This window comes from Falco peregrinus, chromosome 6 (genome assembly GCF_023634155.1).
Source record: "Falco peregrinus isolate bFalPer1 chromosome 6, bFalPer1.pri, whole genome shotgun sequence".
Lineage (NCBI taxonomy): Eukaryota > Metazoa > Chordata > Aves > Falconiformes > Falconidae > Falco > Falco peregrinus.
In genome coordinates, this window is record NC_073726.1 from 18,103,271 (window position 1) to 18,120,747 (window position 17,477).

Below are 17,477 nucleotides of genomic sequence, written 5' to 3' on the forward strand. Positions count from 1 at the left end.
CATCAAACAAACAAGTGAGACTACTTGCAATAAACAAAGTAACTTGATTAAAGTAACAAAGAACAGCAGAAGCAGATTTAGTGTCAGATAAATGGTATCTTAACATATATATTGGTAGGGGAAAACATATTTAACTAAAGCAGTGCACATGAATTTAATAGACTTCCCTGAGAAATTCTGACGGTGAAAGAATATGCCACCTACAAAGAGTTTACCTGTTAAAGAAGTTGTGTTTTATTTGGGGCAAGATTCTGATTCTCCACCCACACCCCACCCACCCCCGAAAACAACAGCAAAAACCCTGTGGACTTAATCAGGTCAGTACTTTACTCTCCATTTCATTATTCTTAACCTTTGTCTGAAGCGGAGTTGGGTATTTTCCCACTGTACAACCAAACAAGTTGTAATCAGTCAAGTTTTCATGTTCTAACCCTCACTGCAAAAAAGACTCAATTAGGCATAGATACACATACAGTGTCGTTCTCTGCTATATTTTTCTTAAGTTCTGAGACAGACTTACCTTCCAGGTATAAATAATTTTCCCATTTCTTTCAACATTTACAACATAGAGTGCTGATGAATTCTCAGAAGTATCTGAAATGATAAGTATCAAAAAGTACAGGATTTTCATTTGAGCTAGTTCATCATGTAATTTATGCACACATTAAGCAAAGATACTAAATACATTTTTACATACAAATACTTATTTGTATATGCCAAAATTACTCCCTTCTGGAAACAGAGAGACACTATTTCCTGTACCATGTCTTAAACCTGATAAGCTTCAACACAAACCAGGGGAGGGGTTTCAAAACCCACAGGAATGAACTATTTAGGTATATGATTCTAATGGCCACTACCTTTTGTGATGAAAATGGAATGTGCTTTTTCATCATCTTCCATCCACAGGGGAAAAAAAAAAAAAGCATTCATTCATTATACACAACATGGGGTTTAAACAGTTAAGTTGCACTCCAATCCTCAGAACACTACAGGGGGATAGAACTAGTCCAACGAAAGTGTCACTTGCTCCTACCTGCCCCTTCAGCATCCCAAAGGAATGCCTGGAAATAAACTAAGTCTTCAGACATCAGTTGTACACCACCAACAACCTCCCAAAAAAACCCCACCCAAACCCCCAAGAACCACAAGATTAAACACTATCTAGATATGCAACATACCTACAGTTACAAGGGAACTAAGCAATGCAGGAGAAGAGATAATGTGGGGTGTGAATGAAAGAGTAGGATTAAAAGGGAAACAGCTGAGCAGGAAGCTAGCATGGACACAGAAAGAGAAAAACATGCCTGGACAAAGCAGCGTAAAATAAAAACAACAGAAGAAAAAAAAAAAAGAAGACAAAATATCATACTCAAGGTGAAAAAAATGCACACTTTCTTGATGCTGTTTTTCTGTTTTCTAATCACTGCAGCCACCAAAAAAGTTTATCTTAGATGGATCTTTCACTAAAAGTGGAGATTTTGCTCTTAACAAGGTTGAGAGCTGCCTGACTGGTCCTAGTTTTAAGATAAAGGCAGCCTGTGGTTCAGTGAGCATCAACAAAAAGAATGCTCCACAACTCTCGGATAGCATTTAGCCAAGTTCAACACTATTTACTTTGCAGTTATCACTAAGCATTGATAGAAGAAAGCTATGTGAAACTTAGTTTCACAAGCCTAATATTAGAAATTGGCTTGTACGGCCTGCAGTAACACAAAAAAACTTGTTACAAGTATTACCAGAAGGAAATAAATTCTGTATTTTGTTGTGGGAGGACAATGAAAATCCTTAGTGTACATTTAACAATGTATTACTTTCTACTGGTTTCAGATCACTCAAAAGTACAGTACAATACCACTACATTAGGGCTGGCGGGTGACTGAGAAAGCCTCAAATAACCATATACTCTGCTCTTCTCTTAGTGGAAACTTCTCAGAATTTAACCACCACTTCAAACTTTCAAGATGAGTACTACAGTCTCCACACTTCTCTCACATTCGATACTTCTTCAGAACAGAATTTAGGTAGAGAAGGTCCACAAGAAATCTCCATGTCAATAAATTTCTCTTATCACCCGACACAGAGATCTCAAAGGTGCTGGAAAAGTTCCATGTCAGAAGGGAGTTTCACGTCACTGAACACTGTTGGTGGGAATATAGAGCTAAAGAAGTAGTGGCAATCATCTCTGCGCTTGGGAAGTCCTGCAGTAAAACTACATGTATAATTACTTCTTCCTTGTCCCCACAGCTGAGACCAGCAGATGAAGGGCTGCAAAAGAACAAACACAACCTGCCTGCCCAGTGAACAACTCTTAACAACATACTCAGGAAAATGTGGAGATTGATTTCCTGAAAGCTGTTACATGCAGCTCATACAAAAATATGTAGAATTAAGGAGAACAAGGCTGGTTCTCTTCACTTGCCACTCCTCTCCCATCATCACAGCTACTCCCAGCTCTCATGCTGGGATTAAATTCTCACATGCTATCAAGGGCTTTCAAGTCCTGAGGAAAGAAAATATTAGTAACTGTAACATCTGAAACCACTGACACAAAAGTACCATGACTCCTAAAAATTACTTGTTTTCTGTGAATAGGTCTTTCTTTGATGTTTAAGTGAACCTTTTCAAATTCCTGCCTCCCACCTTCACATTCCTAATACAACAGCACTACACCAGGGAAAAAAAGTACACAGACAAAAGTTGAAATGCAACACAGCAATGCTGGTATGTGATCATAGGCACCTTCCAACCTAGAGTCCTCTGATTCTGTATTACTAGGGACATTTACTGAACAAAGAGTCTGTATGACATTTTAAAAAGCTGAATATAGTTGTCCCTTTCCCAAAAACAAGTCAGCACCATTTTAAGATCATTATGAGATAAATGCATAGGTTAATTGACTCCTTGAATTCATCACAGATGAAATAAAAAATTAATACCTGAATTGACTAGGCATGGAGAATTTCAGAATTTTACCTCAAACTCCTTCAGTACACCATTCAATAATTGTTCAGAACACTATCTAGTACATGTGAAATATTTTTTAACAGATTTTGTAACTGATGGCTGGGTAAATAATTTTCTTTCACAAACCCAAAAGAAGTTAATACTGGTTTACCTCCAAAAAGAGTTCTTACGAAACCACCTGGTAACAGCTCCTCAACATGGGAAGCAAGTTAAATATTTTTGAGTTAAAAGCAACCAAAGGAAGTGAGGTTTCAAGTTTATCACCTGGAAACTAAATGACCATCTACTTCTACTGAAGTAATAAACACAAAGTGATCAGGGTTGGAAGGGGCCTCTGGAGATCATTTAGTCCAACCCCTACTAAAGCAGCTCCTCCCAGAGCAGGTTGCACAGAGTCACATCCAGGTGGGTTTTGAACGTCTCCAGAGAAGGAGACCCCACAGCCTCTCTGGGCAGCCTGTGCCAGTGCTCTGTCACCCTCAGGGTAAAGAAGTTTCTCCTCATATTCATATCCCTGTCTTGCAGTTGTTGTCCCTTGTCCTGTCACTGGGCACCAGTGAAATGAGCCTCTTAACACCTGCCCTTAAGATACTTGTCAACATAAATTGCATCAATTACTTATTACAGTACTTTTTTTTTTTTTTTTTTTGACTGAGGTTGCAGTTTGTGAAAAGCGGAGCTGAGCAGCTGCCCTACAGATGAACAAGAAGTGAAAAACCACAGGGCCAAGAATACAGGAGGAGGGTCATTCTTTTTCCAGCCACATCTGCCTTTGCTACACGAGCTACAGCACACTGCTGTGACAGCTAACACTTCATCTAATTTTATCTACCGCACAAACATTGGTAGTTGGGTTTTCTTTTTCCCCACAGAAAGGACAGTACCGTGGGAGAGGGAGTCCTGCTAAAAGTTGTTGGGTTTTTTGGTTTTGGTTTTTGTTTTGGGGTTTTTTTTTTTGGGGGGGGGGGAGGGCGGGACGACGCAAAACCCAAACCACAGACGTGTGAAGTAGCAGAAAAAAAGAACAAGCCGGGGAGCGCGGCAGAAGCGCTTGCGGCATGTGCGAAGCACCTTGAAGCCGTCAAACCACCCCGCATGCAGCAGCCCAGCCGCAGGCACCTGAAGGACGAGCCCCCTCACGGCCAGCCGGCCCCGGGCCGGGCGCTGCCCCCTCCTCTGCAGTGCGGCCGAAGGGGCCGGCGGCTGCTCCCCCCGGCCCTGCTCCGGACGGGGGCCCCCGCCGCCGCCATTACCCTCGCCCGCCGGAGACGGCGCAGCCCCCCGATGAGCCGCACCCGGGGCACTCGCTTCAGGCCTGACCCCTCCGCCCGCGGGAGAGGACAGCGCAGGGAGGCGGCTGGGAGCGAGCGGCCAGAGGGAGGGAGGGAGGGGGCTCTGCCCGGCCCTCCCCGGCCCCGCCGCAGCAGCAGAGCCCGCCGGCGCAGCGCCACCCGCCGCGGCCGTTACCTAGAGCGGCGGCCCAACCCCGCGCCGCCAGCCAGGGGACCACATCCCTCTGCAGGTCAAACTCGGCCACCAGGTGAAGCAGCATTGTGGCCTCCTCTCACCCCGGCCCGCAGGGGGACGCGGGGCGCCCGCCAGCCCAGCGCTACCCTACTCCGCCCGGCGGAGCTCCCCGCACCGGCTCCAGCGGGGCGGCCGCCGCCATCGGCCCTCCCCTTCGCGCTGCCTCGGCGCCTATTGGGCGCGGCCGGCTCACTCAGATGGCGGCGGCGCGGAGTGGCTGGTTGCGCTCCCCGCCTCCCTCCGCTCCCCGCAGCCGGCGGCGGGGCGGGCGCGGCGCGCAGGGGTTCCGCTTCCTTCAGGGGGGTGGGAGCAGTGGGGCAGCGCCTGCGGGCCGCTCCTGAATGCGGCCTCGGAGGGCTTCATTTGCCCGTCGGAGCGGGCGGCCAGGCTCCTCCCGTGGCGCGGCGGAGGACGGGGTGAGCCTCCCTGGCACTTTACTGCCGGAATGACCCAGAGTGCCTTGGGCAGTGCCTGAGGATGGGGCCGGCCGTCAAGCGTCAGTCATCAGGGGTTTGCTGAGCAGATGGCCCCAGCCCTCTGTTCCCCGCCTCGCCTTCCCGCTAGAACAGTTAGGTGTTTTCCAGAATTTCAAGCAGCATCCCTGTTTTTCCGAGATTATGCACTCCGAAGTGGCTTGCTGAATAGATAAGTCTCTGCAAACTGCCTTGGCAGGGCTCAGGATGCCCTCCTCTTAGACTAGGCCTGACCCGATCCTGCTTTTCATCTGTCTACTAGCAAAGGAGGTAAAGCTTAGTGTAATCTTAGGGGGTTTTGTGGTTTGTTTGCTTTGGGGTTTTTTAGCTTTTGAAAATACCTGCAGTGCTGATAAGGTGCTACTCCACAGCTATCTATAGCCTGCCTGTAATGACCATTTCACTTCTGACGTGCACTGGCTGATGTCAGGGGCTAAAAGTGGTGTAAAAATGGATAGGCTGCAAGGGCACACACCAAGCTAGATGTACACCAAGTACAGAACAGCTTGAGCCTGTTCTAAGAGGTAATGCAGTACCATTCCCCCCCCCCCCCCCCCCATTGCTAAGCTTTGGAGCTATATAAAGACCACATAAGAATCAGGTACATCTGCAAGTTGGTAAGCGAAATGCAAAGCAGACATATGCTTTCTCTCAAAGTCTTTATTTCTAACTTTGACAATTTTATCACAAGTTTCATAACTGACATTCTTAAAGCTCCTTGTATCAAGGGGTTGTGCAAGAATTTCAGCTTATATTTTTACTGTTGTGAAATAAAGCTTGAAAAAGGGACTGGAATATTTATTTCAGAGGCAAAAGTAGAAAACAGACAAAAAGTCCCAAATGGATGCATTTTTTAAGAGATGAGGTTGGGCTAATTCATGATTATGAGTCTTTGGGAATGACACAACCAGAGAGGCAACCAAGGGAGGGGAACAAAGCCAATGAAATGACTGATTCTGTAAGTATGTGCAAAAAGGGAAATTTTCACATGGATAAAATCTCCTGTGCCCAGAGCTATAGAGTGCATTTAAGGCCAGGATCAGGCCAAGTGGCAGAATTGTTATTTCAGCTGTAAAGCAAAACAAAAAGAAATATGGAGATGGGTAGCAAAGAGTCTGCCTGTAACAGCAGGCACTCCAAATGCAGAAGGAAAAGAAAGAAAATTAAATATAGTTGCCTAGTTTGATGGTCCTGCATTTTAAAACAAACAAGCAAAACCCAACTGTCACTGTTCTTTTGTTTCAAAATCAATCATGTCACTTATTATAGTTCTTGAAAGAGAGCCCACATAACTGATGGATGAATTATTCTCTAATATTTACAGACCGAGAATCATATGACATATCTGTTCTTCTAGCGTCTCTTACACAGTATGTGAAAGGCCCTTTGGACAGTAGGAACTGCATGTAGTTAACCAGAGTAACTGCTGAGTCTGCCATAGAACTTAAGCTGGTGAACATGATTAAAGGAGGTAGGAAATGTTCTTAGGTGATGTGGGCTGGTGAGTACCTATGCAAACAAGTGGGTGTGGAGGACCTCTATTCACTTGTGACCTGTTCCATTCTGTAGTCCTTATTCAGGAAAGGACTGGAAGAGTTTGTACAAGTTGCTGGAGGCGTTTGTACAAGTAAAGACTTCACGGTCAGGTGTGCAGTAGGAAAACCTTTCTTGTTGAGGAAATAGTTAACAAGACTTCCGTTCAGACTGCAAAGGACTCTCTGTTATTTTTGTATGTCCAATATGTTTGCATTATCTCACTGAAGTTTATAAATATGCTTTCTAAAGACTCCTGGCATAGAGTGGGACCTCACCTCCAGTGCACCATCCTAGGAACTTGGAAGCTTCTCTGATGTTAGTCCCTGAAACTGAGGCAAGAGAAATTCTCGGGAGTTTCCCTATCTTCTCAGTGAGGAGAAGGTGGTAGCGTGGCAGATGAAGAGATCTGAGGAACAGGAAGGGATGAGGTGATTCATGATGACTATCAGGGTTTAGAGGTACAGAGACATGAGAAGAGTAGCCACGTAGAGCTAGGGAAGACAGTACCAGCAAGAGGAATTGATAGGAGCAAGAAGCCAGAACAGAAGGGAATGAGGAAGAGTGAATCTGGAAAGACAAGACAAAGGTTTATAACCTGTGTAGAACTGAAGTCAGCCTTCCCAGAATTGAAATCAGGATTCCTAAGTTTCTCTGTTGTCCAGCAAATGACTTGAAATCCATTATTTTCCAGTGGTTTATCCATATAAAACCAAGATATTATTTCTGCCCGTTTCTTTTGTTCAAGTGGTAGAGGTTTACTTGTGACTCTGAAAGGTCTAGCTCTGATGATGGCCCTTGGCAATGTCATTATGATTCCATGGTGTAATTATCTGTGCTTTCTCAAAAAATCACACACAATTATATATGAAAATGACAAACCACTTCTGGTTTAGATAACAGTCTGGTTTGTCCTATCTTCTTTCATTTGTAAAATGTAACCCATGCTATGAACAAAATAAAAGGGGTACCCTAAGGAAAACTGACTGTATACTACAAGATGAATGATATTTCCAGGAGAACTAATTAAGCTTGGATAATGCTTTTTGGGCAATTTCTTATTTTTGACAGCTTAATTTACAGCTGTGACATATGTTAGGACTACATATATCTGCATTCAGTTCCCAAATACATATTTAAGAAAAAGCAGATGGTTTGCCTGCCTGTTTGTGTGTTTGTGTAGTACAGAGAAAATACTTAGAATCAAATAAATCAGGTTCATAGTAAATGGAGAAAGTAATGCAGTTTCTGAATTGATTAGCTTTAGCAGTCAGACTTTTTAAATTATCACAGGAAACATAAAATGCTGACAACTGGTGTCAGCATTAACCTTGAAGTGAAACTCAGAGTGCCTACTTACTGAAATGTACAAGATACCCCATCTTTCAAGAAACAACAGGTAATTGCAGATTTGGGGCTGTACAGTCCTACATTTAAGGAACAAGCAAATGGTCTTGCATAAGAATTTGCAATGCCATGAAGAAAACTTAATTTGCTGCTGTTTCTTCTCCTCAAGATACCACTATCTTAAGTGTTTGCCACAGCTGCTGTCACTTGAAGAGCGCCTAATACTTTGAAGTGGGATGGGGTTTCTTCTTTCTCTTCCTGTGTTCCCATAGTTATCTGCTGTTTTTATTTTTTAACTTCTACCTTTCATATATATTTCCATTGACAACTGTAAAAAAAATTAACAAGATTTAGAGCTTGTTATGTAAAACTCATTATTCCCTGAGCTGTCAGTCTGGCTATGCACATTAGAGGCCATATCTACAGGCCCAGAGATCCAGGTTGAATTCCTAGAAGCACAACACATTCTTCAGAAACCACAAAGCTGACTCATTCAGAGTACTTCAAGTAATAACTCAGTACAGTCTATCATGCCACCTCAACTTGATAAATAAAATTAAAAGCTTGCTGCAAAAGCTGTAAGCATCTAAAAAACCCCTTATTCTTTCTTCAGCAGACTTTGAATTAAGACAGAGGGCCTGATGTATTCTTGATAACATCTGCCAGCTTTGCTAGATGGAGAATGAAGCTCTTGGTTTAAAAAAAGACAACCCAACTTCTTATCTCTGCTAAATGAAATTAATGTTATAAACCATTTCTGACTTTTGCTTCTTTTTTGCTTGCACCATGAAACCAAATAATGAATTTCACTATTTATACTTAGTTGCATTTTCTAATTTTCACGCTCAGTTAGTTTGGGTTTTTAGACCCAAGCTGAACCTGTGTGCAGGTATAGAAGCTGTTCCCAATGGAGCAACCTCTGGGATAGGGATGTGAAATTAAAGCTCTTAGAAAAAAATGGCAGATTAAATTTTTCTTTTTTTTCCCTTCTTTTTTTTAAAAAAAAAATCAGGAGTCTGTTTCTACTTTACTAATGACAGGATCTCCCTCGAATTTTTAGCTGGAGTTGGTCTACAGTGTAGTCAGGCAAATTATCAGAAAGCAGTCACATCGTAACCAGCATCAGCAATTTGTTACTACTAACGACAATTTTTGTGCTAATTGCCTATGTGCCTATCATCATCCCTTTTCAAACAGTTTGTGTGGCAGGAATTACAAAATCATACCATGAAACAAGTGTGCGGCTGATGAGGTGTTGTCGCCCATCCTGGCATTGACAGGTGTAACATACTCTTCAGCTCTTTCAACAAAATAAAGCTTTATTCATGAAAAACCCCAACACACAAAGCCATAAATCATTGATGTGTTCTGCATTAGGAAATTATACTTAAGACTGCTTATGAAGAATGAATATCTGAAATAATTATTTAAACGCATGACAGCTTGGCAAATAGCTCATGACTACTTTGGGAAGTCCTGCTTACTGAGGGCAACCTCTTTTCCTGCTATTCCAGCAACAGAGGGTTTATTGTCAATGTGTCTAGACAGTTGTTTCCTTGAAGGATGTTTTCAGCCAGTCAAACACAAAATATTTAAATAAATTGTTTTTCTTAAGGAGGTGGTCAATATTTATTAAACCCTCTCTGAAACACAAATAAGATGTGATTAGGAATTGGTATTTTGGTAGTGAAAATAAAGGCTGTGATTCAGGGTTGGTGGAATAAAATACCTTTATTTCAGTGTGTGAGAACAGCATTTTTTTCAGTATCTTCAATCACAGAATATCAACATAAATTGAAGTAGTTTCACTGAAGTCAGTCAGCATCCGTTACAGATGCCAGTGCTTCATGGATGTGCTTTTCTATGCTTTGTTTAATAATTAATCATAGGAAATAGTCTCTTAACTACTAAGGAAAAAAATTCCATTTTGCTATTCATGCTTATACTGAACAGCACCTTCTTCTTTTAAATAGCTTTATTGAAGTCAACATGCTCAAGCCGGTAACATATTTCAAGTCAACAAGGCGTCTGAAACAATTAAGGTATTCCTCAAAGCAAGAGAGGGGAAGAGAATGGGACCTATCGAAGTCTCTGACTGTTGTCCAAGTGGCCTTTTTGTTTCCGCCGGTTCTCCCCTCTGTTGCTCCCTCTGAGGCTCCTTTGTTCTTTCCACGGACTAACCCCTGCTAGCGCTGGTGAAAGCTCTGTGAGTGCACACTGCCTCAACAGCTGTTGAAGGAGCTCTTTGCTCTGTGTTTATTCTTCCAGCTACAGCCTCATTAGGACTCACCAGTAGTATCTAGAAAAATTGCCCTTTTTTCCTTGTGATCTTTTGGTTTTGATGTAATTTTGCATTGCGAGAGGACAGTGTTGATACTGTGCAACAGACTTGCAACTTTTTTGGGAACAGATATAATAATGCCTTTGTCAACAGACCAGTTCCAATTTCTTTCACTTTTTAGGTGCCTTTACATTTTCATTGTCATTTTTATTATAAAATAAATATTTTGTACAAATGCATTCCTTCAAAATGTAAGGCTACAGCATGGTACAGTGAAGACTACAGACAGGGACAGTGCAGGATGAATGTATCAGCTGAGTTTCATCTCATTGAGCTTCAGCTGTTTTGAAACTAGGGTTCTACTATGAGTTCTTTGTCTAGGCTCCTTCTAGTTAATGAAGAAAGATAAGAGCTCCAGAGGGCAATTGATACAACATGGGTTTTGGCACTTACCGTATGATGAATTTTGCTTGAGTCTGGGTGCTGGGTCTCCTGTACCCTCCCATCTGCTGTCAGGTCTACCAGGAATGTGCAGCTGGAGGCCTAGAAGGAAGTGGGACTGTCCCTTTCTGCGTCTGCCTCCAATTAGATCATGTACAGTGTAATATGGAAGGGGGCCCTGAGGGTGTGGTTTGACAAGCAGCTGATCTAACAACTCATGACTGTTGAAAGGATGATCCCAGCTTTCCATCCCTTCTCATTTTTTTTCTCCCTACCCTCATCTCCAGGTCATCCAGCCCCTTTGCCAACTCTGCTGCACCTCTGGTGCCTCTGTTATCCAACTCTACTTGCTAACCCACTAAAATCTGTTTACTTTTTATCTAATGGTTTAATTTTTTGCCAGGTTATGAAGGTGCCTCTAGTCACAGAAGCCTACAGCCATTGTAAAGGGAAGTGGTGATAGTGTGCATCTGGCAGCAGGGCGGGGGGTGGGGGAACAGAAGAATAGAAGACCTCCCTGTATGGGTAGCAGTGAAATGTTAGGCCTACATGGCTAGTTCAGAGCCTTTGCCAAATGCTTTCTTCTGACTTTCAGGTTGAAAGAAGCAGTCATTTTTGCCCGGCATTGCTCTGGTCCATTGCCCAGCTACTGCTAGAATAGTTTCCAGACCACAGAACTGATCCAACTGAAAAATAACCCTGAGGGGAGAAAGGAGAAGGTGGGAGATGTTAGTTTCAGTCATACCAGCTACCTGTTCAAGTTTACTGAACCCTTATGTCACCAAGAATGAAGATACTCTACAGAACTGGGAACAAACTACTCATGCTGGGCAAAGGGATTTGGGAAACTGCCTTTCCTTATGTTAGTGCTCACTTAGGCCAGTTTAAATTTATGCCAAACTACAGCCTTAGGATGGGGTTAGTTGTCTGTGGACAGCACAGAAACTTGCTTCTCTTGACTTACAGCAAAAGAAGTCTAGGTATCAGCTCTTACCTGGTATGTCAGACAACTAAATCCCATTCTTAGCATCCTTGGCCTGATTTCCTGTTTCCATCAGGATCAATAGAAACGACTAGTTTTTGATAGCTTATTTGAATGCTGTAACAACCATTCCTTTGATGCAGTGCAACACTTTAAATACATTCAAATTATTCTCTCAAAATCTGAATACATTTCCTTGGCACATCCTAAAAATATCTTTTATTTATTATATGTGTTGGTTCCAAACAAATGTCACATTAATAAGCAGAGAGGCTTGGGTAGGTGTACGTCATTAGTCACGCAGGCAGTGGTTTCTTTTTCCAAAATACTTCCAGAATTCAATCTGACCTCTTCTAACAATGAACTATTTATAGGATTCATAAGGGCCTTATCCTCCAACCCTGACTCAGCCAAAACTCACCACTGACCTTGACCTCCTATAGTCTATTCTTATAGCCTTACTCATGTGAGGAGCTTTTATTCGCTGACCTGATTTAGGGAGTGTATTCTCATGAGTATGATTTTGCAGGCTTGGTTCCCAGCTCAGTGGGACTTGGTAAATGTCACAGAATTGAGTCCTGAGATACATATATTATTTTTACAATGTTATAAATAAAAACCAGGGGGAAAATGAGCAGCTAAGATCTGCTTCCAACACCACAACAATAAACTGAGTGTAATTCCATCAGGTGTTTACCAGTAGAAATAAAAGTATTGAATACTCCTTATTTTGGAAGAGAGTGCGCATATTTTTAGAAGAAAGCAGTCACTAAGTTTCTGAATCATAACAATTATTACTAAATAAAGTAGCTGTTTTTTCGCAACAAGATATAATTGTTTTTAAGTAGAATATTATTGCAGTGTTAGGTGATTACACTAGCACAGTATGACAATGGCAACTTTTTTCTGTATTTTTTGCGTCTTCTTCTGTAACATCTAAAAAACCTCTTGATCTATAACTAACTGCCCCTAGTAATTTTCTGTTCTTCATTGTGATGCAGGATGGTACCTTTTTAGAAGCTTGTTGTTAGTGGAGCTGGGTAACCAGTGTGTTGTCTTTAACAAAAAAATACTCTCACCAGTCTACTATCTTTCAATTTTTTTGAATGACTCTTCATTTATAAAGAATATAATATACTTGATGTGTCTTCTTTCCAACTTATATTGTGTTACATATCTCTTTCATTTCCTTTTTTATTTTCTCGCTTTAAAGTGGAAGAGTCCAATTTTTTAGGTGCTTTCGTAAGTCCTCAGTGCTTTTTTCATTCACATTTGAACCACTGCTTTTTATTTCCCTCCATTTTATTGCACGTGTTGAAAATGTCTTTATTATATACTTGAATCATCAGTATATTATATGGTGGTCTTTTGTAGCTTCTGTATTTTATTTGTTCTTTTGAATATAAGCATGCAATGAGCAAGTGTCTTCAGTTAGCTGTCTACTACAATGCCTAGGCCTTTCTCTTGAGTAGTTACTGTAAAGGTGGAATCCATTATGCTTATGAGTAACTAAAGGAATGCCTTCCAGTCAGCACTGTCGTGCATTTATCAGCATTTGACTTTGTATTGATAAGGAGCATGGTTGGCTCCTTAGTAGCTCCATAGTAGCACCCTCTACTCTGCCCTGGTGAGGCTGCACCTGGAGTGCTGTGTCCAGTGCTGGGCTCCCCAGTTACAGAGAGACAGGGAGCTACTGGGGAGGGGCCAGCAGTGGGCTACGGAGGTGATGAGGGAGCTGGAGCATCTCCCTGATGAGGAAAGGCGGAGGGAGCTGGGCCTGTTTAGCCTGGAGAAGAGAAGACTGAGAGGGGATCTTATCCATGCATACAAATGCCTTAATGGCGAGTGCCAAGAGGACGGGGCCAGGCTCTTTTCGGTGATGCCCAGCGACAGGACAAGGGGCAATGGGCACAAACTGCAGCACAGGGAGTTCCATGTGAATGTGAGGAAAAGCATCTTTACTGTGAGGGTGACAGAGCACTGGCACAGGCTGCTCAGAGAGGCTGTGGGTCTTCTTCTCTGGAGACATTCAAAACCCACCTGGATGTGATTCTGTGCAACCTGCTCTGGGAGACCCTGCTTTAGCAGGGCATTGGACTAGATGATCTCCAGAGGTCCCTTCCAACTCGACCATTCTGTGATTCTGGGATGGTTTTCCTTTACATGGGCAGAGCTGTTTGTCAGGCTCATGGTTAGGCCTTTTATGTCTGTTGTTAGAGACTCTGTCAATCACTTGACCTGTGATGAAGACCTCATAATTCCTAGAAATCTTTTTTAGTCTTGATTTTCTGGATATATACACATGCTACAGATTTATAATACTGTTAGATAATTAGATGATTTACATGAGAAAGTTTGTATGTTAGCTCAAGAGCTTTCTCATTCTAAACGTGTGGTTAGATGTATCCTGCCCCATTTTTATCATAAATTTATCAGTTTATATTAACATGTTATTTACTCTGTAATCCTTCCTCTGTTGTATTTTTATTACAAGTAAAATATTATTGTAACCCATGTTCTCTACTGGGAAAAAAAAGCTAAATAAAGGTGATTATTTGCTTTCCATAGCACTTCAGCCTAACTATGCCAGTCACATCAAAGGTCCATCTAACTAGCATCTTGCCTCTGACAGTGGCCAGTAATGGATGTTAAAAGAAAGCATATATAAAACATAAAAGGTTTTGTACTTCCTTGTGTTGTACCTCTTCCAGATTATAAAAATCAGGAATCAAGACAATCTGGAACCTATTAATTCTTTTGGCACCCAAAAAATTCCTGTGACAATTAGTTTAATGATTTAATAAATGTGAGAAATTACACCTGTCTGCTTAGTTCTCCTGACTGATAATTCTGTGCAAGGTACTCCAGTTTTTATATTGAGAAAAATAGTGCATAATCATTCTCTAATCAGGATTTTATATACATTTACCACATTTTCCTTCCCTATCATCTTCATTCCAAGGTGAGGAGTCTATTTAATGTCGCTTCATGTAAAATCTATACCTCTTATCATCCTTATTACATTTCTTTGTGGTTTTCTGTGACTGCATATTATATTTGAAATAGGATACACAGCCTTTATTCTTTGTAATTGTTTTTATTTTCCTGGGAGTCTCATTGATCTATAATCTGTATCTTTAATATTGTAATAAAGTTCCCTGTAATTTCTCTTACGTCAATGCCTATTTGCTTGTCAAATTTTCACCTAGGTCTTCTAATTTCCATTTTATACTTTACTTCCATAAGTCTCTTTTATGAAGGCATGTAAATAAGTGGTTTGCTTTTCACAGACACAAAAGCCATCTAATGTTAATTATCAATTGTAGTTCACACATTGCTTTTAACTTTAGCCCTAGGGCAGGTAGCAGCTGTCTAGGACAGCAGACTGGTGGGGACAGCAAAATTGGTGTAGAAACAGTCTGTATTTGGTGCCATCCACAATGAAGGCTTCAGAATACCAAGAGGAACTGAATTCTTCAGCCTCAGTAGTAAGACACTGTAGCAGCATGTGAACCTCATGGGGTTCAACAAGGCCACGTGCAAGGTCCTGCACCAGGGCCAGGGCAACCCCTGGTGTCAACACAGGCTGGGGGATGAAGGGATTGAGAGCAGCCCCAGGGAGAAGGACTTGGGGGCACCGGTGGATGAAAAGCCGGACATGAGCTGGCAGTGTGCGCTCACAGCCCAGAAAGCCAGTCATATCCTGGGCTGCATCACAAGAAGCGCGGCCAGCAGGTCGAGGGAGGTGACTGTGCCCCTCTGCTCTGCTCTGGTGAGAGCCCCCCTGCAGTGCTGCGTCCAGCTCTGGGGCCCTGGGCACAGGAAAGACACGGACCTGTTGGAGCGGGTCCAGAGGAGGCCTCAAAAATGATCAGAGGGATGGAACAGGTCTCCTATGAGGACAGGCGGAGAGAGTTGGGGTTGTTCAGCCTGGAGAAGAGAAGGCTCCGGGGAGACCTTATTGCAGCCTTTCAATTACTTAAAGGGGCTTCTGTGAAAGATGGAGAAAGATTTTTTACCAAGGCCTGTGGTGACAGGGCAAGGGCCAATGGTTTTAAACTGAAAAGGAGTAGATTTAGATTGGATATAACGAAGAAATAATTTACCATGAGGGTGGTGAGGCACCAGAAGTGGTTGCCCAAGGAAGTTGTGGATGCCCTATCCCTGTTCAAGGTTGGATAGAGCCCTGAGCAACCTGGTCTAGTGGAAGGTGTCCCTGTCCATGGCAGGGGGGGAGGACTAGATAGTCTTTAAAGGTCCCTTCCAACCTAGACCATGCTATGATTCTATGATCATTACTTGCCAAACCAATTTTCTTACCTGCTTCTTGCCCAGCAGGAGGAAAGTGGCCACACAGAAGAGTAGTGTCATGCAGTTACAGTAGGGTTTACATGGTCACACAGTCCCGGTGGGGACAGTGACTAGGGGAATGGGCAGGGTGGTGCTGGGCACACAGGCAGTGGGACAGTGGTTCCTGGTTATGGGAACAAGAAGCTTGCTTAGTTTCCATGCTCTGAACTGTTTAAGGACCTGAAATTAGATGCTTTGAACTGCTTTCTGGACTGAGAGCCTAAGGAGGTTAGCTAATGAGCTGTATGTCCCATATTGTGCAGAATGAATGTTTCTACACGATTTTATTTTAAGAACTCCATGAATAATAGACTTGAGTGGTATTCTCAGGCTGAGGAAAAAAAACCAACCCCAAACCCCCACATTTACATCAAAAATGTAAATACAGCTTTAAAAAAAAACAGTTTTAATTATTTAGGAGCTAAATGCACCAAAGAATGCCTTAATTCTAATCATCTGATTGTTGTGTGACTTCCCTCTGAAGTGAGGTTACAGTTGTTTAGGGACCTTAAGGTTACATTGCTATTTTAACTTACTTTATTTCTATATTCTGGGCATAAAAAAACCCATTTCTTTTTGTTAATTACCACAATCTTATTCTTTATTCTACACCTTAATTACTGGTACATAGTCTGTATCAATACTAGTCTCCTTTTCTCAAAATCCTGAAATAATATTTTTCATTCTCAATGTAAAGGTCAGCTTCATGTGGGTCATTTTAAGTATCAGTACATCTCAAATTGCCTGAACTCAAGCCAATGAAGTCAGTGGAAAGTAATACAGTGTCCTGCTGATCTGCTTTTTGTCATTTCTGGAAAGGTTTGAAGTTGTTTAATGTATGGAAAGTTTGCAAAAGAGTAACCTTTCTTAAAATCTAGGCGGAGCTAGAAAATTGGCTCCACAAAACAACATGATGAAGTAATCCTCAGGGTCACCAAGAAGGCCAAGCAGCATCCTGCAGAGCCACACTTCCAGCTCACTGATCAGGCTCTGCTCATGCCACTGAGAAGCGCGTTGAGGAGCACTGTACAAATGCACATGCAAATCTAACCAGTTGTACTTTTTGTAGTTCTCACATGACTAAGAAACTAATGATCATGAGTAATGTATTTCAGTCTTTTTTCCTATGTCTTTTTATCTAAAAGTGGGATCCCAAAGACATCACCTTCCCCATACCTTGGAAAGCACAGAGCATTTATTTGTAGAGATCCTCTCAGTGCTTCACTTCAGATGTGTCAGCCTGTAAAGCCACCACTTCTCCAGCACACCCAGTGGGCTCACCAGGCACGCTTAGTTTACCTCCCACTTTCAATCAGTGTAAGTACATCTGTTTCAGTGGCCTGCAGACCCTGTAAGAGTAGCTCTGTGTCTGCCAGCTTTTGGTTTGTTCAGGGCACCAGCCCTACTGTAATGGCTGATCTCTCACCATCCTTTCAGTTAAGAGTTGTCACAAGCAGGGGAAGCTGAGTTTTGAAACATGCTGTTGTTCCTGGAAGACCAGTTTAGATAGAACAGGCTGGTCCTTTCAGGTGAAAAGCCATTCATTCACTTAGAAGTCCCGGATGCATAAGAAAGA

At 42.4% G+C, this 17,477-nt stretch overlaps 1 protein-coding gene and 1 long non-coding RNA gene across 3 annotated transcripts in view; one reads left to right on the forward strand and one right to left on the reverse strand.

Moving 5' to 3' along the window:
* Positions 1–4,639, reverse strand: part of GSAP (gamma-secretase activating protein) — a 50,009-nt gene extending 45,370 nt beyond the window's left edge. For both annotated transcript variants that reach the window (XM_055809358.1, XM_055809357.1), the window contains exons 1-2: positions 4,435–4,639; positions 521–594 (exon numbers count right to left, since the gene is read on the reverse strand). In XM_055809358.1, coding sequence (XP_055665333.1) covers positions 521–594; positions 4,435–4,519 — 159 coding nt within the window. In that variant the 5' untranslated portion in view covers positions 4,520–4,639. The remainder of the gene's footprint in view (positions 1–520; positions 595–4,434) is intronic.
* A 178-nt stretch (positions 4,640–4,817) lies between these two features.
* LOC129784821 (uncharacterized) lies at positions 4,818–14,724 on the forward strand. The gene is made up of 2 exons (XR_008747940.1): positions 4,818–5,237; positions 9,821–14,724. It is a non-coding gene; the product is annotated as an uncharacterized LOC129784821 (long non-coding RNA).
* The last annotated feature ends 2,753 nt before the right edge of the window (positions 14,725–17,477 follow it).